The sequence below is a fragment of the Cygnus olor genome, chromosome 18 (assembly GCF_009769625.2).
Source record: "Cygnus olor isolate bCygOlo1 chromosome 18, bCygOlo1.pri.v2, whole genome shotgun sequence".
Lineage (NCBI taxonomy): Eukaryota > Metazoa > Chordata > Aves > Anseriformes > Anatidae > Cygnus > Cygnus olor.
The window spans coordinates 5,580,770-5,607,445 of record NC_049186.1 but is presented as its reverse complement, the minus strand read 5'-3'; the positions used below and the strand labels follow the sequence as shown (position 1 = coordinate 5,607,445).

The following is a 26,676-nucleotide window of genomic DNA, read 5'->3' as shown; positions in this document are numbered from 1 at the left end:
CTTTGGGTTATGTAAAAAAAGTTCAGTGACAGATAAATGCTCATTAGCAATACAGGCAGGAAGCAATTTCTCTTCTAGAACACTCCCTAACTTAAACCAGGGAAGATGTGGATTGTGCTAGAGAAAGAAGAACCAGGCAGCCACTTTTTTTTTTAGAAAGCTGAAAGAATTTAGAAGAGCTTTTGAAAAGCCGGGTTTCACAGCACAGGCAGCCAGTTGTATCCTCCTCAAAATCCTGATACCCAATACATGGAAACACTTCACCAGGTATTTAGAGATAAATCCTGCAGTCAAGCAGGAACAAGAGAATTATTTTACTGAAAGGAAGATCAAAGTGGAGATTTTGCTTCTCTACCAAGGAGTGCCCTAGTTGGCTTACCGACTTCATGTGCAATAAGTGGGTCACAGAGAGGAAAAGTACAAGAGGGAACACTTCATCTACTCTTTTTAGAAACCCTTTAAGGCATGCCTGAACTTGCCAGAGATCTGACTAACAAACACAGTTTGCTTGTGAACTTGTGTGCATGCATCTGGGGGAACATAACTGCGTGTCTACCAGAGCATCGCAAACAAACCCTGTAAGGGTCTGCAGGGGCTGCCGGCTCACTCATTCCCATGACCCGGTGAATTTTACGCACCAGAGCAAGCAAAGCAGCAGGTTACAGACTGCTGCCGCCGGAGCGGTGAAACGCGTGTGCTGAAGTGCGAAGGACCTGGCGCTGCTCAGGTAAGAAGGGCTGGAGCAGCAGTGATATGCTGCAGGGTCTCGGGCACTGAAAGCCTGAAAGGGCTACTACAAAGCTGGCTTTATATCCCCCTGCAGAGCAGCACTGACTCACTCTTGCCTTGCGCTCAAAGAAAGAGCTCCTTTCACATGGTGGGGAAGGGTGGGGGGACCAGGATGGGGGCAATACATTTGATCCCCTTGTTCTGCTTTTCCAAAAGAACTGCTGGTGCGGCCTGTCCTGGCAATGCAATGTGACTATAAAAATGTCAATGAGCTGCAAGTGAGCTTTTTGTTTCCCCAAAAGAAAACAGGCAGGCATTCTCATTAGTCCACGTCTCGCTCTCACACACACTGATCCGAATTAGAGTTAACCGAGGCATACAGTAATGGCCAGGCCCTCTCCCCCGTCCTACTCACCAGGCTTATGCTGAGGTGTTCACATGCAGCTCTGTCCCTTAATGCAAACATGACAGACACCACAAAGGAGGGTTTGGGGGGAGCAGAGATCAGCTCTGAAGTCACTGGAATTTAGAGACGTTCAAGTTGCTAGCCTATCAGGCTTATAAAGCCATTTTTTTTTCAGTGCAGCTTGCTATAATTGCCTTTATCTTCATACAGAAATACCCGAAATCAGGGCCGCAGCCTCACTTTAGCTAACGGTACTCATGAGTTGGGTCATAATGGGAATTCAGTTGCAGAACTAAGATCGCAGTCCCATAACTGTAGTCAAAAGACCAAAAATAGTTACCAATAGGGGTGCTGGGAGCACCACTGGATTAATGCTTAACTGAATGCAAGAGGTCTTGAAACACAGCTGGTTATGCATTGTCATGTGGTGGCGAAACTTCCCAAGTCACGTGAGCACATAACTAATGCCCCGGAGATGGAGAACTGCTTTACATCAATTAATGGTAGTTTGCATTCTTATGCATATCCTAAAATTATCTAGCCTTTCAAATATGCATCTGTATTGTTTGCCTCACCCATCCTTCAACAGAAGTACGTATGAGCTTTCCACCAGTCTTTAAAATGTCTAGGTAAAATCATTATTTCATTTGAGACTTCCTACCCTACTTTATATAATGGGATAGGATGAAGAGCAAATAACAATTGAGTTTATTAATGTGTTTTTGTCTGTGGCAATACATTTCAGGAAAGCACTGAACTGTGCCCCCCTTGGATGCCTGCACCATGCCTCCTTTTTGTACTTCTCTATGTTGGGTAAAACAGTAGCACTGTTCCTGCAATTAGTAGAAACAGATCAACTGTCAGAGAAGAAGCAAAGTCACATATCTGAAAAGAAGCTTTGTCTCTGCCAAAATACACCAAGAAGAAAGCACTCCCTCATGGGATCCAAAGAAGGGTACACAGCCTCATCGGAAGAGCTCCCCCAAAATACAGCAAGTTTGGGAATAAAGCCTTGAAATGAGAGCAGTATTAAGAAGACAAAAATTATATAAAGACAATTTTTTTATGTAGATGTCGGTTGCTGAACAAAAGCCATTTAATGAGCTCTATCAAATAGAAGGGCAAATTATGTGGTTGATGATGCATTATCATTTTGCACCTGTCTGAAGGACGGCATAGCTGTAGAGCAGCTGAACTTCAGCAGCCCTCTGGGACACGACAGCGGGTGGCAGCTGTCCCCAGCACACGAGAAGCAAAAAAACAAGGCTTCGAGAGAGTAAATGACTCTTCCGGGGACATGAAACAAATTCACCTCCAGCATCACCCCTGTGCCAGCAGCAGACCGCGCTGCGCTGTCGCTGCAATTTCTTGCTCTGCCCCTTCAAAGCACACCCGAGAAAGCTCCTTCCCCCGGGAGTCGGAAGGAAACCGGGCAGCATAAAGAAGAGTTAATTGCTTTAACACACACCCAAACTATTGCAAGGCGAGAATCAAACGAAAAGAAAAAAAGAAAAGACCTTGCTAGGAGGAGATGCGCAGCGGAAGCCAGCAACAAGTGGGAGGCTGCAGCAGCGGCTGCCCCGCGGTGCGCTGCCGGCCGGCCGCCCTCCTGCGCTGGCACCCCTGTAACACGAAACTTGGCATCGCCCCGACAGCAGCACCAAAAAAATAGGCAGAGACAACAGCTGGCTGTCAGCAGCAGAGCAGAGAGGAGCCGAGCGAGGAGCGAGACACGAGCCAGGATGAGGGGAGAGATGACGTGAAAGTTGAAGAAGAGAGGAGGAAAAACAAGAGGAGAAGAAGAGCTCGTGGCACGGCTGGGGTAAGGCTGAGCTCTCGCTGCCGGTCGGTCAACCATAGCATAGCACCTTAGCGTTCGGTTAGTTAGCAAGCAGCTGCAGCCTTTGTAGCTCTTTGAACGGCAAATTGCAAAAGCAGCCCTTGGGTAGTGCTTGCTAGCCTGAATTTGTCTGCAAGGGGACACTCAGGAGCAAGGTGGCAAGAGAAAAGCTTTTAACAGGATTCCAGAAAGCTGTGCTGCTGCCGTGCTGCTAACAAAAGGATCCAGCCTGCAGTCTTGCATTGCTTCTACAGTCAGAGCAGAAGTAAGCAACTTTTTTGTTGATTAGAAAGGCTGTACGCTCGTTTTTCTGTTGCTGCTATGGAATGTGACCTTAGCTGATAAGCAGGTCTAGCACAGGGCATTCTCCGCAGTGAGGTTTTCATCTATTAGTACTTAGTTTGGACAAGAGAGCTGGGCTGCTCCTCCGTACAAATAGTGGATGTGCCATTAGAGAGTAGCTGCCAGCACAGGCAAACGCGTGTCAAACCAAACGCGGGCGGGTGCCAGCTACAGCATTTCTCCAGAGCTCCTCCCAGCTGGAGCTGAGTTTTATCTCCCAAATCCTGAAGCAAACAGAGAGCTTAGAAAACAAACCCTGGTCAGGAAACTAGCGTACTGTGCAAGTAAAGCATCTGTGTCCAATAGAAATAAATGGAAAGATTTTACACAGCTTCTAACAAGCATTAAAAAAAAAAAAAAAGCAGCTAGTGTATCCGGCACAGATGCTGGTTTACTATTCAAAACAGCATGAGAAACCACTGCTCTGAGAGCAAACACAGACATACACATACATGGTGTACAGTTTACAACAACAATACCATCGGGTCTGAAGGCAGTGAGAAGGGAAGAAGACAAGGAAAAGGATCCCCCAAATACATGAAATTACCCACTGTAAGCCTTGGTTTTGCACAGAGAGGTGTCCCACAATGTGCACTGCCATCTCTGTTTGCTGCTGGGCATGGGGAGGGGGGGCTGGCAAGGAGGCTGACCAAATACACCCTATTTTCTGCTCTCTGAAGCTGATTACTCTGTTTGGAAGATCCTGCGGCTCCTAACATTGAGCTGACCCCCTGCCTCTTGCAGGCAGCGCCTGGGCAGTCAGCTGTTTACAAACAGGCAGGCAGAGGGGCAGAAAGCCAATTCTCCCAGAAAGATGTCTTCCCCATTCCCACACGTGCCTGTGGGGAGGAATGCTAAGGATCAGGTATTTCCACTTCTCTCCAGCCCCATTAAGGTGGAAGGGAGGGCAGCGCCTTCTGACGTACATCTCCTGCAAAGACCGACCAAATTGGAATTGCCTGCGTGAGAAGATCTGGTGGTTAAGACCCGCACGCCTCCAGTTCAGCCCTAGGTTCAAAGAGGATGGAGGGAAGTTTCCACCCTGCTAATGAAGGGTCTCTGCAGCTTGTTTGTTACAGCTAAGATGGTTCCACAAAGTACGGGAAAAACAAAGTTTAGGAAAAAAAAAAAAAAGGGAAGGGGGGAGGAGCAAGGGGAGAAGGGCAGGGGGAAGGAGGGAGGGAGAGAAGCAGGCCAAGTTCTCCTCGCAAAAGAAAATCTTAACGGGTTTGGCTGGGGGCTTGTCCAGTCGCAGCAGCGTGTATGTACGGGGGGGGGGAGGAAAAAGCAATATGAAACACATGTCTGGATAAAAGAAGCAGGACATGGCTTATGTTACAGCTGTCACAGTGCACGGGCCTCTTAAGCCTGAGCGAAATGCCAAAGCAGTGAGGGGAGTGGAGGTACAGAACAAACCAAGTTCGACAGAGCAGATCCCGGCTGCAGCAGCAGCAGTCTGCCCCACAGAGCCTGCGGCGAGCAGAGCCACAGGATGGACGGGGGCACAGCAAGAGAGTGGGCAAAGGGAGCTGCACCCACACCTCGCCTTCGTGCAGGTTCTTGCCATGGCCTCCCGCAACCACTCCCCAAGTCGCACAGCTGCGACGGTCCGAAACAGCTTCTTCGGAGGATGCAGCTGTTGTCGCCTCGAATCTTTAGAAGGATTAAACCAGCACATTTCAAACAACTCAGAAATGCACGTAGTTTGCTGAGGTCTTGAGGCCAGGCAAGGACGGGACCCAGAGGTGGCTGAAAGAAGATTGGGAAGGCGTTTCCAGAACCCTCAAAGGGCTCCAGATGCCTTACCTCAAACACCAAATTACTGATAGATCCCAGTTTGTGAAGTAACTATTTACAGCCAGCTATTTTCATGGGCATACAGTTACCTCTCTGTCAGCTTCCTGGGAAATGGTTACTTTGCTAATATTAGAAGCGACTTTGAGGCTAGATTCAGGCATCAGTAACCCTTCAGCCTAAAAAAAGTTCTCTTGTAGAAGAGCTACAGTTTTATTTTTACGATTGACCTTTTCCTTTCACCAGATGGCTCTGTGCCTTCGTTTCCCCACTCCTTAAAAATGGGACTAGTAGTGAGGAGCTGTCTCATGGCATTTTGTGGATTTGCTTGTGGGACAGACTGGAGAAAACCACCATGTTCTGCAGAGGTGTAGAGCCTCTCAGCTCAGCGCCCCGATGGGCACCTCAGCTTCTCACACTGCTATTGCAGGGAATTCAGTGCCTTTTTATATTAGTCTAATACTAGGTTGTTGGGGAGGGAAGGAACGTTTACGCTGCTACCTCAAAACCAGTCTCCAAATAGTGGGTGGTGGAGATGACAGGGTGTTCCAGCCAAATGGCTACCCAGTCAGGGCTGCTTTATAATCTGAAAGAACGCGTGGCCTTCTTTTCCAGACCAGCTGACAAAGTCAAGGCTTTTCTCCCATGACATGGAGCTGCAATTTACCAGTTTGGGTGTGTGCTGTTAAAAAGCTGAATTCTCTTGATACTGGAAACTATTTTCATCTGCTTGGGAATGAATTATAGGTCTGTCTGGCTCCGTTCACTCCTGTTTTAGAAAAAAAGGGCTTGCCTGCGAACCATAGTTAAGATTCACGTGGCTGGTCAACTACAGTCTTGCCAGCACACATTGCTTTGACAATGATGAGGGAAAACCAGGCACTGATAATACTACTACATTTCTATAGCCCTTTTCATCCCAGAAGTACATTACGAACTTAGAACAATAAACAATCAGACAGGGATCATTACATGTTCTGCCAAAATGCATCCAACTACAACAACACCTAGAAAACCAAGACTGTTTTAGGACAGGAAGCACTGCAGACCTTATCCACATGAAATCAAAAGAGTGATTCAGGAACCAAGTACAAAGCTGGTAGGCTTAGGAACTGACCAAACCTTTGTGTTATTAAGAAAGTGGCCAAACACAGTCAAAACTTATTTTAAAGTTTTAGACCAGGACAAAAAGCATCTCCTCCCCTTCAGCTCCTCAGCACCCTCCTCTGTGACGCTGGGATTGCCTTGTAGGATTTCTTACCAAATAAGCTACCGTAGTCCACACAGGCTTCCCATTCCTGCACGGGTCCAAGTTCAGCCAACTTATTTGACTTGACTGAGTAAGAACAACACAAAGTATTTGCTTCTGCATAGCCACAGTTTCGGAAGAAGACAACTCTACAACAAGGAGGTTACCTTGGCATTCTGCTTGTATGGGCTCACCATGGAATCCTGCTTTGTAAGGTCTGACACGGGCAGCGAGCATTCTGTGGAGGATATCGAGCTCACCTTCGCTGGGACTCGCAGCATCAGAACTACAATCGTTGGCAGCATCAAGGGCACCACCAGCAAAGGTGAGGCCTCCAAGCTTCAGCTCCATTTTTAGATCACTGTAGCAACAAACCCATGCAAGCAAAGCTTCTCAGAGAGAGCACAGTAAAACCAAGGGAGTGGGAGGTCGTGTCAAGAGAAATAAAACCCTGGCATGACTGGGTAAGGAGCAACCAAGAGTGGAAGCCATGCTTTCATATTTTCATCCTGAACAGGCTCAGTGACTGAAGTGTAACACGCAGTTAGCAAACAAAGGTAATTTCATTTCCTTGTGTAGCTGCAACAGAACCAGGGACTTACTGTCTTTCTATCTAAACATTTCAGAACATTTTAGAGGCTTGGACACACCTCTGATGGTGGTTACGTGCTCTGCTGCTTCGCAGAGATGAAGTCACACAGCAGAGGATGGGATGAGTTACCCAAGGTCACACAACCAGTATGCATCAGCGGCAGGCCCGGAAGAATGCCTGCATTTACTAACTTCCAGTCCTGGGGCTAAACCACAAACTCAAATTCACGTTCTTTGTGCTGAAATAGGCCGTCCAAATGCCATCATGGTTAAGACTAAACAAGTGCCACATTCCTCAGCAGTAAATTTAAGCTCACCCACTCTCTGCAGCTCAACTTGTGATGCACCTGTGCAGACACACAGAAAGGACGCGGCTTTTCCAAGCTGCAGACAGACCCAAAAGGAGATTAATTTCCATCGGTTCCAACATACTTGTAACAACTTGACTAGCTTAAGACAGACAAAGGGATGTGGGACCCATGTTACACAGTCACCCCAAAGCTCTTTTTCTTGCTTGAAGCCAGGAAGCTACCACACGCAGCCCGTTCATGGTACCAAGAAACCATGACCAAGGCTTTTGTCTTGAATGTCTAGGCTGAGGCCTTTTAATGGCTTTATTCTCAGATGAGCTGAGCAGCCAATTTATTTGAGTGCTTCAATATGGCTTAAGTCCATTAAAATAGTTCAGAAAGATAATCTCAGTGCTATTACGGCAATTTACACAGCTTTATTCAGTAGACACAGCAAGATGGATCTGCATTAAAAACAAATATCAGCATTTTCTGGGAATCTAACTCTACAGATGTCCTAAATGTAGAACATGTTTCTTTAGCATGAAATAATCATCGGATCCCTGCAGCACACCTGCAAACGTCAAGCACCTCCTGCATTATTACTGTGCTCTCTTTTCAACCAAGGCTATCAACTCATGGCACGTGGCAGATTCTGCCTTGTTTTCAAAAACAAACCCAAATTAAAACGTTTGGTTTATTCCCTCCTCTGCCAGGCCCTGTAACAGAGGAGGGCAGAAAGATTTGATGGTCTAGTCCCACTGGCAACACTGGGTAGATATTTTTTAAAGAACAGCCAGAAGAGGAAGCAACTGAAACTACGAATTTCAGGCTTCCACAGCACCCCAGCAGGAACTTGCAAACTGCTTGTCACAAGGCATTAGCATCGCGTTCACTTCCTTTTCTATATAAGTTTGTCATCTTGCCTCTCTTTTCACTCTGTATCAACTCTAGCTGCAGCTATGGCAAAAAAGTTCATGACATTTATCTGACAAAGCACTACAAAGACAGCATTGCTCTGTGGTCATTCAGTGTTTCTTCCATAGCAAGTTCCACTGGCTTTGCTGCCCTAACAGCTGTCTCTCCTCTGCTCTGACGGGTTCCCATCCTCACGGTTTGCATTTTTGGGGAAGGACAGCCAGAAAGGAGATTCCCAATTGAGAGAATCACTGGCAGAGAATTAGGTTTGCTCCAAACCCCACACCATCTACGCCCTAGAACAGCAATCCAGGCTTAGAAAGTAAACTGTCTGTTAAGACTTACAACCTGAAGTTTCAAATCTCTCCAGACTTGCCCATTTTAATAATAATCGTTACAGTCACTGCTTCAACCAAATATCCTGCACCACCCGGCCTTTACTGCTGTTGGGAACTGGGAACTTACTTGAACACAGTAAAAGGGAAAAAATAATAAAAAAAAAGAATTCTTATAGTTCCATTCTGAAATCTGTAAGTAGCATCATCCCTGTTGCATTGTAGGTGAGGAAGATAAGGCAGACACACGAGACAACTTGTGTAAGTCACACAGGCAGGCAAGCCTTACTCTCATGCTAATCTTTAGGGTGCGATCTTGTTTGTGCTGACATCAGCTGAGAAAAGATCACAACCAAAACCAGTCCTGACCAAAGACTTTATACACAAGTAGAATGGAAGAGAAAGTCCATGGGTATCACTTGCTTTCTTTGTGAGGTTTTTTGTTTTATTTTTTTGAGAAGTGATTTATTCATCACCTTTTTCTTTTACATTTTTCTTTTAAAGTTTTTTCTTCTAGAGCCAAGAGCAGAAAACACAAATCACAACACCTCTGCCTGCACCGCCATCTCTTGGAATGGAAACAGCACTGGAAACCTGCTGACAGAATCTCACAGCACTGTGCAAAGGAAAAGGAGCCATTTCTGGAGCAGCTCATTTGGGGTATGGCAATTATCTGGAAAGAGCTATTTAATCCTAGTCTCCAAAGTGACCTTTTCAGGTCAAAAGGCCACAGCTATGCTTCCCTGCTAAGTTGCACAGAAATCTTTCTGTAGATGCAGCTCTTGCATCCACCCACAACTGTAGGAAACCAGCTGGTTCCGATTTTTATTCCTTAGCTTGGATTTAAAAGAACAAAGAAAACCCTTTCTGGATTGCATAAACATACAAATGTAATTTTACTTGGCACTGAATTATTTAAGCCCAGCATGCAAAGAAACAGCCAAGGTCTCTTTGTCCTCAGTGTGTTTAGAAAAACTGAACTCCAAGCATCCATTTGTTTGAGTAACCAAACCAGATGTGCAGTAGTGAACTAGCTGCCTTGTTCTGGGAGTACTGTCTTGGTCTTTTGACTTTGTATTGTCAACAAGACTAGAAAATTAAATTGCAACGTTCAAGTCTCATAAATCAGCGTTGACTATTACAACACACACAAGCTAGTAAGTTTTGATATAATTATATCATTTCATTTAATGTTATCATTGATATAAGAGCCATAATCCATCTGTAAGTCCAAATGCTTATTTTAGCCAAAACTGCATATATTTCTCAGCAATCTCCTATTTCATTTACCTCCTGAAGGAAAATTTTAACTTCCACAGCTCTCCTGAAAGCTTGTTTGTTGCAATACCTTCCAAAACTTTGCTCATGGTGGGAAAAGAACAGCACAAACTAGTGGCAAAGCTGAGGTATCTAACTTCGACTAAACTAATAATATTATCACCATAGTTCCTGATGATTCTTCTTACTGAGAATGAAGAAGACTACCAGGCAGGGCAGGAAGGTTGCCCTCTATTAAGGGAGGTATCTCCCTGACAGATCCAGGGGCTTTTGCTTTGCTCATCACCAGCAGCGATGGGTGGACATCCACTGTTCTATTTATACACTAAAACAGGCTGTGGCTTAAATTATAAAATAGAATGTAGGGCTACATTTAACTTACCGTACAAAACTTGCAGTCATCTGTAAGAAATTGAAAAGTGTCCAACTGTCCCCAGTGAACATGGGCTTTAGATCTTGATATCAACCAGTTTTACTGAATGATGATAAGACATTATGAATGGGACTGTAGTGTGGTGTCAAAGTAAACACCTTAGGTTTCTGAGGGGACTATGTATAGCTGGAGTGCAAGAAGTCTTCAAAAAGACCTACTGTGTGTTACTGCGTGTTCAGTAGAATATAACTGAAAACTACACACTGTACTGGAGTACAGAGAATTGCATTTCTTTCTGGAAGGACAAGTTAACATAATTGGGAAAAAAAAATCCACTTACTTTCATGGGGTAGAAGTCAAGGGCTGCCACTGTCCAGTTCTAATTCTACTGCTGCTTAAGCACCCATCCTTTTAGAAAAAACACCGTTTCACCTTTGCATAACAGCCTAACAGTCAAAAACACCCTCAAAGCCAGATTTTGTAATGAAAACAGTGCCAGAACGAACAGACAGTTAATAGTCCTCCACCTTAGCTACTGGGAACGAGGGCTGAGACCAGATAAACTCGTTTTACTTGTGATCACCAGCTCTATAAGAAGGCTGGCAGCTTCCTAGCATTAGTCAGTGAAAAGATTTATTTGGTTTTTCTACAGCGTAAAGCCTGGAGAGGTTGAGCCAGAATGTCTTCTGAAGGCTTTCTGAAGGAAATGCAAACCATTGGTGAGAAGTTTCTCCTTAAGCTTCAGAAACTGCCCAAGGCTGACCCTGTGGAGATCGTGTCCTTCTGTGTGGTTCTTCTGTTTATCGGTGAGTTTATCGGTGGAAGTAGAGGGGTGCGGAATGTCTCTTCTCTTCTACAGGGGCAGCTTGCTCTGAGATCTTTGTTGACAGGTTGGTGATGTTGGCAGTTGTTTTCCAGGCTGTGCTCTGAGGCCCCGTTTAATTTCTAGGTCGTTTTTTAGTATTCAGTGTGTATCTTCACACACACGCAGAGCATCATAGGCAATAGTATGACTTTCCCCAAGGCTCCCCTAGTTTAGCATTAGTTTAAACAGCAGTATTTTACCTAACTGAGAGTTGCTGCAATGTTTTGATACATAGCAGATGTATTTGTTTATAACAAAGGGTATTAGGGGATCTAACTGCCATGAAAAACACTCAGGTCTGAGATGCTGAGTATCTTTCCTGTGCTTAATTCAGCGGGTGCCAGTATGCTTCAGATGAGCCTCTTTATTCCCTGACAATGGTAAGATCCCTTCTGCCGCTCTGTGTGGGGATGGCACAGAAGGAATAAAAAAGAGCTGCTTGATCGTGGGGGATGATGTTTGTTTAAACAATGGGAAAACAACCAGGAAGGAAGGCAGGCCTGCCCCCTCAGAGGTACTGCTCTCTCCCAGCGCTGGAAGGAAGGGTGTGTTTGCAGCCTGGACACTCCTCCCTGGGCTGGAATTCAGAAACAGACAAACCTGCTTCCTTTTTTTTTTTTTTTTTTCCCTCTCGTAGTGACAGCTGACTCCCCACAGGTCAGATTACCTGGCAGCCCATCTCCAGACCTTTAACGAACACGTGCACACACGTGTGCGCATGCTCGTTATGAGTTTTGCAGGATTAAACATGTCATCCTTTTCTTTTCCAGATAAGCTAACCTATCCCTCCCTACCCTGACCACTACGCCTAGTGTAGAATAACAACAGGCTAGCCCACTGCTTTGCAAAACAAACCCTCTTTTTGAAGTACCTGTTTTCTCAGGCTGACTACAGAAGAAAGCATAAAGCCAACCCAGTCATGAATACCTATTCTCCTTAAAGGGCACAGATCACGCACTCTTCGGAAACGGAACTGCCAGTTTGACCAGCCAAACCCTCTCTAGTTGCTTTTGACAACTATGGGAAGAGTTTGATCTCCATCCTTTCCAGGCACACAGCTCTGCTTAGTCATATGCCATCTACCAAACAACAGCCAATAAGGCAGGTAAAGGTATGCCCCCACATAGCTTGGGACATAGCTCTTAAGGTCACAAAATACCCAGTAGTGATAATAGAGGTTATGTGTGTGCAGTGGATGAACTCGGGCCACAGTCTGAAAAGCAATCTTTCAGTTTGAAGGTGATGCATAAATATGCTAATTCTATATTTTTTGGTTATTGTCTTGCCTACTGAAAAATACACGCAACTAGGATCCTTCCTCCCTTGCCCAGAGTAAAGGCACCATTCATTTTAATTTGCTCTTTACCATTGCAGAGGAATTTCTCTCCTCCATTGCTTTCATTTATTTACCTCTGGAAACAAACCTGAAATTAATCCCTTAAACCTTTCTTCGCTGGGCCTGCCCTATCTGCCTGGCCTGAATCTTTGGACCTGCTGACTGATCTTGGCCAAGTCTGACAAAGGAACAGGAACCTCTTATCTTTTTTATCTCTACCAAGTATCCATGGGAGGAGACAGATGGGTATTGGGCAAAGTCCTAACTCAGTGCTCACCATATGGGGAAACCAGTATACCTAGCTCCTAAACCATTATGAACAGTCAGCTGGGCAATCAGCACAGTTATTGACAAGCCAACCAGTACACCTTCAGCTCCTACTAAGGCCTGACATGCAATGACATTTGTCCAGATTAAATGGATAACTAATACAAGAAAGCAGGAACTTAAAAGGAGGGAGGTGGGGATATAGGACAAAAATCAACAGGAAACCTGATTCTGTTCATTCTGCTGCTCATCAGACAACTTAGAGGAGACGTAGGGCTAGTCTCCAGTGACTCCCCCTATGTTGTGAAGCAATATCCTTTTCTTCTCTTTTCAGTTACTGTTCTGCTGCTCATGATCATTGCTTGCAGCTGCTGCTGCTACAGCTGCTGTAGCTGCGATGGACGTCCTGACCACAGACGTAGGAAGATCCAAGTCCGCCCTACTGCCCATCCATGAAGCGCATCAAGAGGTGACAACCTACTATCAAGGACATGCGTGGCCATCATGATTCAGTCCCACGGGAATGACTCTCTGCTCTAGCTCACTGAGAATGGCAATAACAATATTAACGAGTATGACTCAGAGGACCAGAAATCACGGCATGGAATTCATTCTTTCTGTGACAGCCACTGCTGGGCTCCATGGTGTGACCAGAAAGGTAACGCTGCTTTACCATCACTGTCTTCCTCTTCAGGGTGGGCTGGGGGTGCATGGACACATGCTGCTGACAAAACAGACACACTTACCCAGTAACAGCCCTGCAGCTGGGCTAGCCAAGGATTCCTTTTGTGAGCACTGAGCCACAGACCAAAGCAGCGAACACGTACGCTGCCACATGGCTAGGCAGCACCTACTCTCTTCACAAGTGGCTAATCCAGAAGGATGATGTTGGGTGCCAGAAAAACGCTCTGACATTGCTGGGAGGTCGACATGCTTAGTACATCTTGGATCAGGCCCAAACCTGCTCTCTCTAAAGCCAAGTGCAATAGACACATTTAGCTGAGATGACTGCTGAAAACAACAAATCATGGACCTTCTGATCTACATATACCACCTGAGGCTCTGCATACAGCTGGTGACAAATGCTCCCTGCTTTATTTCATTGGTGTTACAATGATGTGAAATTGCCAAAGAGAAAAATCAGATCGTGTGCAATACCCTTTGTAAACAGAAAGATGAAGGCAAAAGAGAAAAAAATCACTGATGTTACAGTTTAATTTGAACATTGTGCTGGTAAACGTGCTCCCTCCCAGCCCCCATGTGGTAGTCAGATCTTTCATGAATTCTGCTCTTCTGCATATTGCAGGTGAATGGTCCTTACAGAGCATGGGAGTTACAGGAGATGAACAAATCCCCGTCCTCACTCGAGGGACCTGTGTGCCTGACTCCCTGCACTGTGTGCAGTTTATTTTAGTGGACATAAGCAGTATGCCTAAGGTATGTTTATTAGCATACTCAAAGGCATTTCGGAGGAGTGACATACAGTATGGTAAGCGTCACTTCAGGGTATACATGCAGCAGCTGACAGCTGGCATTGCAACAAAGCACAGCCAAGAATGGCCTGTACAGCTGAAGTTAACAAGTGAAAATAAACCCTTTCTCCATGCTGCAGCCACTGTGTATGTTTGGTTTACACTGAGGTGAACTTCAATAAGGGATTTCTGTAAGTACAAGGCTGTGGCACAGACCATGACTTTCCTAACTGGGACAGCCAAACAGACCATCTTGCTGTACCTAACTCTGCAAGCCGCTGGGCTTTCTTTCAGCCCCAAATGTAAAAACACTCATCTTTACAAAAAGGTATAAAAATTATAGATAAGTCATCTTCTACCCTCGTGTTCCAACTGCTAGATGTAGAGGAGTCAAAGGGATTTGGGCACTGGGACAGGCTCCCCAGGGAAGTGGTCACAGCACTGAGCCTGACGGAGTTCAAGAAGCATTGGGCAATGCTCTCAGACACGTGGTCTGATTTTTGGGTGGTCCTGTGCAGACCCAGGAGTTGGACTCGATGATCCTTGTGGGTCCCTTCCAACTAGGGATATTCTGGGATCACACATGTATGCCAGAGCCAACATCCAGCAGGAGAGAAAATAATCAAGTTTTTAACAGTGGGCTTTTAAATATCCTTCACACTTCGGAAGGGACAACAAAATGGAAACTTTGTAAAGAAACCTCTCCGCTGATGCCTGCACCCAATTTAGCAGAATGCACCATTAGCTTCTCATGTATTTAATGCACTTTAATTTTTTTCAAATAAACTAAGTTTAGGTATTTTGCATTTTTTGTACAGTTGCACATTGGAATAAATTTGCAGCCAGCAACACAGAGAATAGTCTAAAAATTAAGAAAAAAAAATCCTCAAATCACTAATGTTACTTTCACACTAAGAAAAAAAGAAAACATTTCCAGCAGAAGATGGGGACATTCCTTTGAAAGTAAGTATTTGAGCCCCAACTTGGCAACTACGAAGAAAATGAGGACTGCACCAGTATGAGCTGCTGCACGCACAGCTACATTAAGACTAACAAAGTGCTGGCCTTCATTATGCTGTCCCCAAACTTTCACTTCCAGGAAATATGCTAGGGCAGGATAAGCTCAAACATGGCATCAATTTACTGTAATCAACATTCGGAGGTACATCACGCTAACCTCTCTGTCAGATCCATCTTTGCTCATTTCATTTACAAACAAGCGACTGTCAAGGTGACATAGGAAGCCTCGGAACCTCTCTTTTGCAGGAGACAGACATTTCTAAGTTAAATCATGAGACCTGTGAAAGAACAGAGCTTACTTTCTTTCCTAGCCTGTGCTAGACAGTGCCAGCTACAGGAATTAACAGAATCCCATTGAGAAATGTTTCAGCAGCATGGAACCAGTCTGTGCTAACAGTCAGGAGGAAGCTCAGTGGCCTGGAAACGTACCAACAACTGACAGGTTGCTGTCACTAGGAACAAGCTGCCAAGCGTTATCTCAACACGAAAAGCCACAAACATGAGTTTCCCCAGTGGTGTTGCAAGTTAAACCACTGACAGACACCAGGCAGGGGGACAGGGGAAATGGCTCCGGCCTTATCTCTGCCACTATAAGTTCCTGAATTAAAGCAGAAAATAAATGCAGCACTGTTAAAACGAAAGGAAAAAAAAAAAGAAGAGAGAAGGAGAGAAAATTAAGCAATTTTGTTAAGAATGCAGGTAGCTTTCTGGAACAGAGGAGCAGCCACCAAGGAGAGACGTGGATCCCTGGCCAATTTGTGCAAACTTGCCTGCACCTCACAGGCCTAATGTTCTGTTTAATGTTTCGTACCATTGTACTCCATTGGACTATTCATATATTTGGTATTTAGGTACGTGTTTGCCTGGGCTAGGTGGGTTCTGCCACTGTCTTGCACACAAGAGATCAGGTTGGCTGAAAGACGCCCCCAAAAAATAGTTTAGGGTTTGTTTGTTTCACCTGTTACCCACTTACAGGGGCCTGGCATGCCCTGAGCACTGGTGAGGATGAATCCCCTCTTTCAGAACTCACAGAGGAGCACAGACCACAGCAAAACTGAAAACTGTTTCAAAACCAGTAACTTCTGTACACATTTTAAAACCCTCAGTGAGCCTAGAAGGAACTACAAGGAGATATAACTACTTTGGTCTTGATGATACAAGTGTTGAAAAAGCTTTCCCTGAGAATTCCAGAGCAGACTGTGAGACCAGCCTCTCCAGCAGAAGCAGCTGAAGCTTTACTGACCACTTAATGGAATAGCTTTTTTTCTGTAACATTATCTCTGTTTCGAAGTGATGTGCTTGGCTTGTGAAAAACAAGTTTCCTTCCACCCATCCGCACGTATCACGCTCTTCTCTCTCCCTCCCACCTCTCTTCCCTCTGGTCTTCCTTAGTTGAGAAGGCAACAGGGAATATATTTTATTGCAGCTAACAGCACTACAAAGCTCTGTAATGAGTTTATCCACTTGAGCTGTCACGATGAAGTTTGGACTCCAGGGCACTCTTATTCACAGTCCCATTTTACAAATGGCAGTCTCCTAACTGAGCTTACAATACCAAGCCAGCCAAGACCCAGAAAACAAAGCTCTCTTCTCTCCACCACAACCTGCACCCTTCCCCAGAGAGAGGGCATGACAGGCTGCTACAAGCACTGGAATAAGTGCACAAGTAGATAAAGGCATAGAGAGGAAGAAATACCCAAGTGACACATGAACTGGGTCTTTTTGACTAGGCTCAAGGCCTTTGATTAGATTAGCCACACCTTTGCAAGAAAGTCAGCTGTTAATCATTTACTGCAGTACAAACAGGCAACTTCCAGGCTAGGTCTACAAGGTGCAGTAGGGGGTCTCTCACCACAGGCTGAGATCCCTTCAAGTAGGTGCAGAGGAGGTACCAGAAGAAACACCTACTGCAAACACAACAGCTTCAGGTATTTATAAAATTGCATACAACTCTCCTACTTCAGGAAGTTAACTGGTTAACAAAAGGGACAGGAACTTTTTTGGGTGTGCAGCTGTACAGGGTTTCTGCCTCCAGGTCTGAAGAGCTAGTATCTAGTCTGTCTCCTTTTTAAATGAGAAGGAAGCTATCCAGAACAGCTTCTGTGTCCTGTATACCTTTGGTGATCTGTCCTAATTCCAAAAAAAAAACAAAGCATAAACTTGAGTATTATTTTCTGCTGAGAAAGAAACAAAAGCTTCAGGAAACCGAAGTATGAGCTTGTGCTTGCAATCCAAGGTGACTTGCTGAGGATGAAATGTACTTTACATGATTTTCATACAGAATTGGGGATACAGACATAAGGGGTGACAAGTCAAGCAAATATTCTGAAATAATTGAGATCTCTTCCTGCATTAGGTCCGTACAGTCATGTTTGAGAGAAAGCGTGAGAAATAATCCATTCTTTCTTTCCCTTGAGCAGCATCTAGCAAGGAAGCTTTAGATGCTCTCAAACCACAAGCTGCTCTCAAATAAATGTTGTTGCTTTTTTCTTTTTAAAGAAAGCTGATAGCCAAGTCATTATGCAAAGTATCAGAGAGAGAGCAAGTGTGTGGAACCCGCTGAGATCCCACTTTAAATTATCGTTGAACCTAAGTCATTCATACCTCTATTGTAGAGTAACCCAGAATGTGCGGCTCAACGTTGAAGTCAACTTTGTTAACAGGAGGCACATTTCATGCAAGAAGCTAGATTGTTCTAAGCTCTATGGGAGTGACAAGTTCTACGTTAAGTTCTGTGCTTGCTGTTGGTGTGTGTTTGGTTTGCTTGTTTTTAAATGAGCGATCATTTAATCTCCAGTGTGTTCTCACAGCTTAAGTGCCCAACTCTTATTTTTAGAGGTATTGCTTCCTGTTGGAATCAACCAAGTTCTCCCATAGAATACTTGTTCTTTATGTATAGGTTGTACAGTTGACAGATGAAGGGTTCATATAGAACATGCCAGGAGAGATACTATATTATTAAAAGTATTGATAAGCTATGATTAAAGTAAATCTCACCTGCTAAAATCTTGCAAAGCCAGATTTCCTCTCTACTTCTCTGTAGATTTGACTCTAAAGCAGCCCCAGTTACCTATCTTCTGGTTTATGCTCCAGATTCTGCAAAGACTGACCTTACCTTTTGGAAGAGGGACACCTGCCAGCACAGAACATGTGTGCCTATACTGGCTGGTTTAGGGCCTGTCTCTTTCTGCTCTGTCAGAGCACAGAGGGGATACATCAACATCTGACATTATTCTTGTCTAACTCCAGCAGGGCAGAAGCCAGCATGTCATCTGCACAAGAGACATCCTCAGTTCTGGAAGACCTAAAAAGACTGATTGTAACAAGTGACTGGGCTCTTGGAGGGCTAGTGGTGATTAGCACCTTCTGTCTTGTTTTTATTGCTCTCCTCCTATTTGCTGCCATCTTTGGGTGCTGCTCATCTCCAAGGCACAAGCGGAGGGGTACATAAACAGTGAAGCTGTGACACAGTATGGGGAGATCCACAGTTAAGCAAGAATCAGCCCAGCTGCAATCTAATTGTGTTGTTCGTTGAAGCTTTTTCATCTTCTGTCCCTGGGTGGTTATTTCTCCCCATCCAGCTTTCCCGCATCGAGAGCAATATATGAATGCCAGCAAGTTGTTCTGCCAGTCCACAGCAAACTCTGTACGTAAGGCAATCTGTGTTCAGGAACTGAATGATGATGCTGGTATTTGGCTAGTCGTGTCTCTGCCTGACTTTCATCTTTCAAACAAAACCACAGACAGGACAGAGTTGGCAAATGGTCAACCACCACCTAAAACTGATAAAGATGTCTTGTACCACTGCAGTTACTTTTTTTGTTTGGCTGGTTTTGGTTTTCTCCATCTTGCAAATGGACATCAGGAAACTCTGACCAGCAAAAGCTTTGTCTGAATCCATTCTCTAAAAAGCAGCTTATGTAATTGTTCTCCTGTCATGCTCAGACAGTAGCCTAAATATACTATGCAAAAACTTGCTTATCAGAATACAAGTCTGTCTGTATTTGTTCTCATTTAGAACCTTGTAAGGTCAGAAATTCAGGTTTATCTTTACTGGTTGAATAGTGAATAGAACTGTATTAATTCAAAATGTAAAAAAGAAATGCAATGTGGTATTCTTCTGAAGAGCACCTTAGTCTCCTGCACAGTTACAAGCAGGGAAGCCAGTCAATGGCGCTGCAATGTGCGACCTTGGGTTGCATATCTTATGTGTGTATGTACTAAGCTGGGGAAGGAAAGAAAAAAGAAGGGAAGGGAGATGTGATTTCTAATTAGGTCAGTGAGCTTCCCTTACAAATCTCTTATGTAGCCAGTGAAGTTCTATTTCTATTGCTATTCACCTAAGCAAAGGAGAATGTTTTCTCTCGATTGCTTGGGTATTGCCTTACTACTGCAGCAGAACTCTTAAGAGAAGTTCCTCACATAAATAGCAGTCAAGTTCTTTACAGCATACATGAAGTGGGCGATGCTGTAATATGGTGACATGGATCACACATCACGCCCTGACTAGAAGACCACCCTGGAATGTTCTGCAATTGCTTTTGGCTTGTGCAAGGTTAGTTCAGTGAGCCCTGTACAGTTGTCATGGCATTGATGGCCATTCCAAGAAACCACTGTCACAACTAGTTCTACTACCAACTGTAGGAGAATCAAGGAGAAACACAGACTGAGACAAGGTCTCCTGAGGTTAGCCTCTGACCAAATAAGATACAGCTGCTTTCGCATGATATAAAATCTGGACACAAGCAGCCATCTGACTTAAAGCAAGAAGCTACTTCCCAGAATCATCCTAGCTCTGGGCAGAGAAGTGCTCCTTCACGTGCCCTGGGACCACTCAGCATTGTGCCGTACTTCAGTACACACAGAGATCTTCCAAGGCAAATCCATAAAAACACAGTTTGTTTACCAAACATTACCACAAGGAGAAAATATGCTCACCGAAGTATCAGAAAAGAAGCATGCCAGTCACCCTGAAAAACTTGTCCTAGGCACAGGTGTGAAGAATGAAACAAAATACAACTTGAAAGCAATACACATGTTGACTACTTTTGGTTAGTGAATACATACTGCTCTCTTACTGGCAAAATTACAACTTTGATGTTTTATCCAGCATAGTAATTAGCACAATTACAGCTTACAAGTCATGAACTAGACCTGAACGACGTATATTGTGGTTGCTAGTCTGCATTTAGATTGGGCACATCCATAATTTGGGCTTTTTTTCTGAAAGGTTCCAAGCACATAAGATCCTTCTAAGGCCAATGAGAATCAAGGATGCCTACTTCTTTGCAGACTGGAGCCCCTGAGATTTAGAGAAACATTAAAGCTAAATAGTTCCATCCTGTGATGATTAGGCTGCCCAGAGAGATGGCCGGTGAAGGAGGAAAGAGTCAAAACAAAAGCAACTGAAACTAAGTCAGCTCTCCACAGATAAAACATTAAAATTCATAGCGAGAGGAATCACAGTTCAACATCAACCAACATCTCAGTTAACTCAGAAGTGAAAGTGAGTGACAGGTGTCTTCTCAGGGACACCTTCCTCAGTCCAGACAGCAAAATATCAGGTGATTCATTCAGTATTTTCTTTTTCCGTTACATGCATTTGCGGAAAGATCTCAGCTATGTAACTGTACCTCAGAAGGGGTAGGATATGGTTTTCCCAACATTAAACAATGTTTGAAAGAAGTGCACTCACCCCAGCTCCTCGCAGAAGTTCACAATGGCATCAAAAGCTGCCATCACAGCTTTGTCAGATTCTTTTAAGGTGCCTTTTTTTTCCTGAAAGTAGACAGGACAAGAATTATAGTCTTCAATTTAAATACAAACAGATAAATTAACTCTACTGATAACCAAATACAACTCTCCTGAATAATGTGGTAAACTAGTACAGGCACCATCCTTTTTCTGCTCCACGGTTTTGCTCACCCTTGCCTCTCTAGTAGGGCTGGAGCTAGTTCTGGCAGCCCTTTCCCTCCCTGCTTCAATCTCTTCTGCTCTCCCTTGAGACACGACTACAGACAACTCTAGACCCAAAAACTACTACAGCTCCAGAAAAGCTCATTTCATCTTTGCATATTCAGAGGTCACTGCAGGCAAGAGGCAAACTAAATCTGAGCAAAAAGGTAGCATAACTAGACAGGCAGACACTATTCTGCAGATCTTACCTGGATATTAGAGAGCTCCTTCTTAATCAGGAAGCTGACTTGATCCCGATCGTTCCTAGAGTAATAAAGGCGGCAGCAGGATGGCTTCCCATCTCTCCCAGCTCTGCCAGATTCTTGGTAATATCCAGCCATTGACTTGGCAATGTTCCAGTGAGCAACAAACCTGCTTGTGATATGACAATGGGAAACATAAGGCTGTAGGTTTCTCAACTCAGTGCATACACGATTGTGTTGTTCATGGATATCAACATCAGAGTAAAAACTAAGGCAGCAAAAGCATAAAAGACAGAGGATTTGCAGAGCAAGGGATTTTACACACAGAAATGTAAGTCTTCTTAATGCGAGACGAGAGGAAAGCAGCAGAGCTGTAAGAAAACCCAACGCATGTGAACAGCGTGCGAGCAGGATGTCACTCAAAATGGATGGAAGAGAAAGGGCACATGAATATCCCAAACAGGCGTACAATCGCACGGCTATGAAGAGTGAGAATGAGGGCACAGTTTGGACTATTTTATGATAAAACAGAGCATTAAAAAAAAGTCCTGTTTGTTTTGTGGAACACAACTTGAACATTATGGAACATAATTTGAAATACTTGATTACAAAAAGACACTTCTTTGCCAACGAAGTCTGCGTGGGAAATTCCGTCTCACCAAACTCACTTGTAGATGAGGGCACCTTTCCCAGTCAGAGAATATGACTATGAATCATTACTAAACCGTATGTAACCTCTGAAGGAATGTTTTCAATGCACCACTACAAGACTGCTTTAAACCTGCTTGTACTTGAATATTCAACAATTCAGCTCATACCTGTGTTGAGGAGTCTCAGCATTTTACAGTATGGTAATGCTGCCAATATTTTAAATACCAGTCTGCCTCAAAACTGGTCCTTTTAAAGCTCTGCAAACCACTATGTCCCAGAGGCAGGCATGACGTACACAGGTGTGGCAAAAGATTAAAAGACAAAAACAAGTGAAGATGTTTCTCTAAACACAAACACTTCAAGACCAGGCCAGACACAACGAATCAGAGCCCTACATATTTATTCCCTATCGGGAAATTTACTGAAAATTAATAACCTCAACCAAAACTGAATTAGCAGTGAAAAAAGAGGAGCTGATTCCATCAGAGACAGAAACAACACCTGTTTTCCCTTTTGTCCCAAAGGGTCACCTCTAGAACTTGTCAGACCTGATCTTACTCGATAACATATGCATGAATACTCAGGACTCTGCCAACAAAGAGTGAAGGCTAAGCAGCAGGGCATTGTTACCTGGGCTAGGGTATCATATTCCTTAAACTATTGAAAAACAACTTGTAAGGAGTCTTTTTAACTTAATTTCTTGGAAACTAACCTTATTACAAAGCATGGTTCAGCTATATTTTACCTTTCATCAGCCCTGTGCATTTCAGTTACTCTTTGCTGGTTTAATGCATTGAACAGGACAGAGACTAAATTTCAGCAGGTCATTAATTTATGCTGCTCTCCTAGGAGACTTCTCATTTCTCTACTGGGTAACAAGCATCAAGCAGTAAAATAGTCTATCGCTGCTACAGGGTCCTGTCGTCTGTCAGCCCAGTGGTACACACAGAGGGATGGCACAGTTGTGAACTGATGCGATCAACTCAACGATGTCCTGCACCTCTCCTACAGTGGTCACAGCAATTGTTTTATTTGGATTTTGAGTGAAGATCAGCTCCATCTAGGGTGTTGCATGAGCTGCAGATGAGCTATTCCTCTACTAAACAATCACAGCTCACAACACTAACTCAGCCCAGCCATATTGCTGTGCAGGAATTCTAATAACACAGAGCAATTATGATGGCAATTAGAAGTCCCAGAGGAACCACAATTGAAAACACGTAAAATTTCTGTCCTTGAACTAGAGTTGTGTTTTTTAAATGGTTATTGCCATTTGTGAACTGCCAGCCCCCACTGCAGTTTGCAGAAGATCTCACCAAAAGCTGGCTCCGACTATTTTAGTAGTGTATGAATTATTTTAGTTACAAGTTTCCTTCCCACTGCTTTTCGACAACAGTTATTGCACTAAGAGAAGTGAAAGAGACAGCTGTGACTGCATCTAGATGGTTCTTTTTAAAACCCTGAAGCGCGTGGCAAAAAAAGCCAAGCATTCCTCCAAATTTCTTTGGCCTAAGGATGACTGGTAAAGAGGAACTCTGGTGCCTTCTTTTTCATTTTCATTACAAAACCCTTCCAAGGTTGTTTTTGCTGCTTCTAAGAAAACCTCCAGTTCTATCTTTGTGGGTTTTAGCAAATGTTGATCAGGTGTTTGAGACAGATGTATCAGATAATACAGAGACTGAGGCTTTTCCTTCCTGCTGCTCAGGTTTCAGTCTCTGGTGGAGCACAACTCTCAGCCTCATGTACCTGACATTTGCTTTGTCTACTCCCATTCCAAAACTGATGGTAGCAACAATAACTGGGATCTTCTCCTCCATCCACTCATTCTGGATTGAAGTCCGGTCAGCTGCCTTGAGTCCTGGAAAAGGAAAAAAGTGGAAGGAAACAAAACAAACCAAAACGGCAAGTAGAAGCATTTTCTTCCTCCTCCATTCCCCCATTACGAGCCAAGCCCCTCAGTAAAAACAGATCGATGTACACACTCCTCTCTGCCCATGTTTAAACTGGCCTGGGATCAAGCAGAAATCATCAGCAGCTGTTTCTATTTCAAAAAGAAAAATGTAGAACACTCTTGTGAGGAAACTGGTTGTTATATTTAGGCCATGCAAGATCCAACAAAATGAGCAGTTCTGGAGCAAAGGGAATGCCATTCCGCTGAGTGGTCCGTACTTACCTCAAAAACCTGATGTGTGAGCATTAGACACATTGCAGACCATGCCTAGAAAGCTGCTTGCTAGGTAACCCCAACCCAGGCCTTAAAGGTGGTACGGTTCAGTTCTACCAGCTCCTGAGAGATACAGAAGTAGCCTCCAGTACCTGCATGATAGGCCTTGGCTTTCACTCCTCGGTAGCTCAATTCAATAGCCAGCTGGTCACACACGTCCCTCATCCTGCAGTACACAATGCCGCAACCGGAGTACACCTGGGCAGAGAGAAGAGAAAGTCTGTGACACTGCCTGAAGCCCATCAGCAAAGCTGCAGTCCTCAGTACGGATGAAATGGAGGGATGCCCAAGGCTCATCTCATCTCCAAGCTGATTCTCCAGCAACTTAAAGACATTGTCATGACACAAAAATAAAGAGAGTTTCCTACAAGGCCTAGGAGACATGGACTGAATATGGTCTCCCAATCTTTTCCCAGTGAACGCAAGGCAAGCAGCAGTCTCTCTTCACATTACAGACAAATTGAGGTGCGGAGGCTGATGGAGTTGCTGAGAGTTATTCTGGAAATTAGTGTTACCACAAGAAATTCAATACGACACTAAGTGCTGCGGCTCACCCTTGCTATATTTCACCCTCAGCATAGAGAAAGAGCAGAACCCAATCAAACACACACTTATCGCCAGGGACACGACAAGCCAAGATAGAAATGCTATCTGCATATTCCTAATACATTTTCTTTTAGACCAGCCCTTTTCGGAGGACACCTCTGTTTGAAAGAAATGCAGCTCAATATTCTAATTATTTTAGAGGAACTCAAAATTGAGCACTTTCCTTCAGGGACCTCCTCCTTTCCCACCACAGACCTGTCAGGGCCATACCAACCACTGGAAGATCTCTGACCATTAAGGAAGATTTTATTCAGTTTAGCCTTCTTCCCCCACTGAAAAACCTACCCCAGTGGTGTTCTTTACTTCAAGTGCCTTCAGACAGAAATCCTTCAAGTTGGCATAAGGATCAGTCAAGAGCTCTTTGAACTGCACGTCGTAGAACAAGTTAGATCTGAAGCAGGGAGTCTTAAAGGTGGCAAGCGGCTGCTTTAGCTTAAGTGCCATCACAATGTCCTCCTGGACCTGCTTGGTGGCAGTGGCAGTCAAGGCAACACACGGTGTATTGGGTATGCGAGTGCGCAAGGTGCCCAGCCGCAGGTAGTCAGGTCGGAAATCGTGTCCCCACTGGGAGACACAATGCGCTTCATCAATTACTAGGTAGGACAGGAGATTTCGAGACAGCAGGGAGTTCAGCGTAGGCTGGAAGGAAGAGGAAGCTGCCATCTCTGGGGTGATGTACAGGAGCTTTACTTGGGGCTTCTCACTTGCAAGGTCAGCCAGGATGGCCTTCTTTTCCTGGGCTGAAAGCTTGGAGTTGAAAGAGCAGGCTTTGATCTTCAGAGCCAGCAGGTGATCCACTTGGTCCTAAGGTAAATATAAAATGAAAATTAAATGAGAAACAAACAGCTTTAAAGAAAGCCACCATCACTACGAATGTCTACTGGAGAGATCCACGTGAGGCCCCAACTTCCACCTCCAGGTTCAAGTCTCGGGACAACATTCACCTATAGCCCAGCTGTTTAGAACTTCAACTCTAGATGCCTTTATTTCATTGCTAAGTGTATCTGTTCAGCTCTAGCATCCACCTCCTTTTCTTTTGGCTTCCATTCACTTTAAGACAGTCATTTTGCTGCTAGGGCACATCAGCATGGAACTGTGCAAAGTACCCGATGATAGCCACAGTGAGCTGAAACAAGCCACCAGCATGGCTCAGGATTTACACTATCAAGTTGTCACAGATGGAAACTGGTAACGCCACCCTACGAAAACAGAGCGCGCTTCATTCCAAAATAACCAAAAGACTTTATAAACACAGCTGAGATATGAGATATGGCAAATCACCTCTGCAATAGAACTGAGTGTGAACAAGAATCATGCCTTGAAAACCAAGAAGAAAACACAGCATCACATTCAGATACATCCAGACAAACACTGGACACACAATTCACCTACCTGCACTGAGCTGTTCACTTGCACTTGACTAGCACATAACATTTCAGAAGGTATGAATAGTCCTGAAAGATGGATGTCTCACTATTTCACTCAATAACTGGTTTCAGTGACTGATTTAATAGGCACTGATTCTGCTCAGTCAACTCTCAACCTTCCCTATAAACTACACAGACTAAGCTCTTGAAGTTGGGTTAGAATGAAATATATCACGACCTTTTCAGGCACAGCCTCCCCATCGCAGGGCTGAATGAGAAAACCTCTGGAGGCTCACTCCAGCTCTGTTCCCTAAGACTCATTTAGCCCATCTCCATCTACCTGTCGCTCTGACACATTCTGCTTCACCTGCAAATCTTACCTCTGGTAATTCGTTTAACCTCTATTTCACTGATAGAATATTTCCTGTACTGGAGCTTAATTAGAAATTATCTCATTTGGAAAGAGTTCACTATAACACCTTTTTGAGATGCATCACAAAGCCTGTTTTTAATTCTTGATGTGTATTACATTGAGACCGCAGAGGAGTTAAAAAAAACAACAATA

The 26,676-nt window shown here is 44.3% G+C and overlaps 2 protein-coding genes across 12 annotated transcripts in view; one reads left to right on the top strand and one right to left on the bottom strand.

Annotated features, from left to right (window-relative positions):
- RECQL5 (RecQ like helicase 5) overlaps positions 1–26,676 on the bottom strand; it is a 38,742-nt gene that overhangs the window by 9,495 nt on the left and 2,571 nt on the right. For all 8 annotated transcript variants that reach the window (XM_040530062.1, XM_040530059.1, XM_040530060.1 and 5 more), the window contains exons 4-8: positions 25,030–25,548; positions 24,231–24,336; positions 23,661–23,772; positions 21,270–21,432; positions 20,801–20,883 (exon numbers count right to left, since the gene is read on the bottom strand). In XM_040530062.1, the coding sequence (XP_040385996.1) occupies positions 20,801–20,883; positions 21,270–21,432; positions 23,661–23,772; positions 24,231–24,336; positions 25,030–25,548 (983 nt within the window). The remainder of the gene's footprint in view (positions 1–20,800; positions 20,884–21,269; positions 21,433–23,660; positions 23,773–24,230; positions 24,337–25,029; positions 25,549–26,676) is intronic.
- Positions 483–20,777, top strand: SMIM5 (small integral membrane protein 5). Of its 4 annotated transcripts, none has more exons than XR_005813493.1 (6): positions 483–727; positions 1,881–2,957; positions 9,012–9,154; positions 10,798–10,951; positions 12,948–13,271; positions 18,355–20,777. XR_005813493.1 is itself a non-coding variant. In XM_040530083.1 (6 exons), the coding sequence occupies exons 5-6, from the start codon at positions 10,825–10,827 to the stop codon at positions 13,067–13,069; spliced, it is 249 nt and encodes an 82-aa protein (XP_040386017.1). In that variant the 5' UTR covers positions 483–727; positions 1,881–2,957; positions 6,576–6,685; positions 9,012–9,154; positions 10,798–10,824; the 3' UTR covers positions 13,070–14,891. The 4 variants fall into 4 exon arrangements, 3 of the variants coding, with proteins under 3 accessions (XP_040386017.1, XP_040386016.1, XP_040386019.1); XM_040530083.1 differs by lacking the exon at positions 18,355–20,777 and adding an exon at positions 6,576–6,685 and having other exon boundaries at positions 12,948–14,891; XM_040530082.1 differs by lacking the exon at positions 18,355–20,777 and having other exon boundaries at positions 12,948–14,891.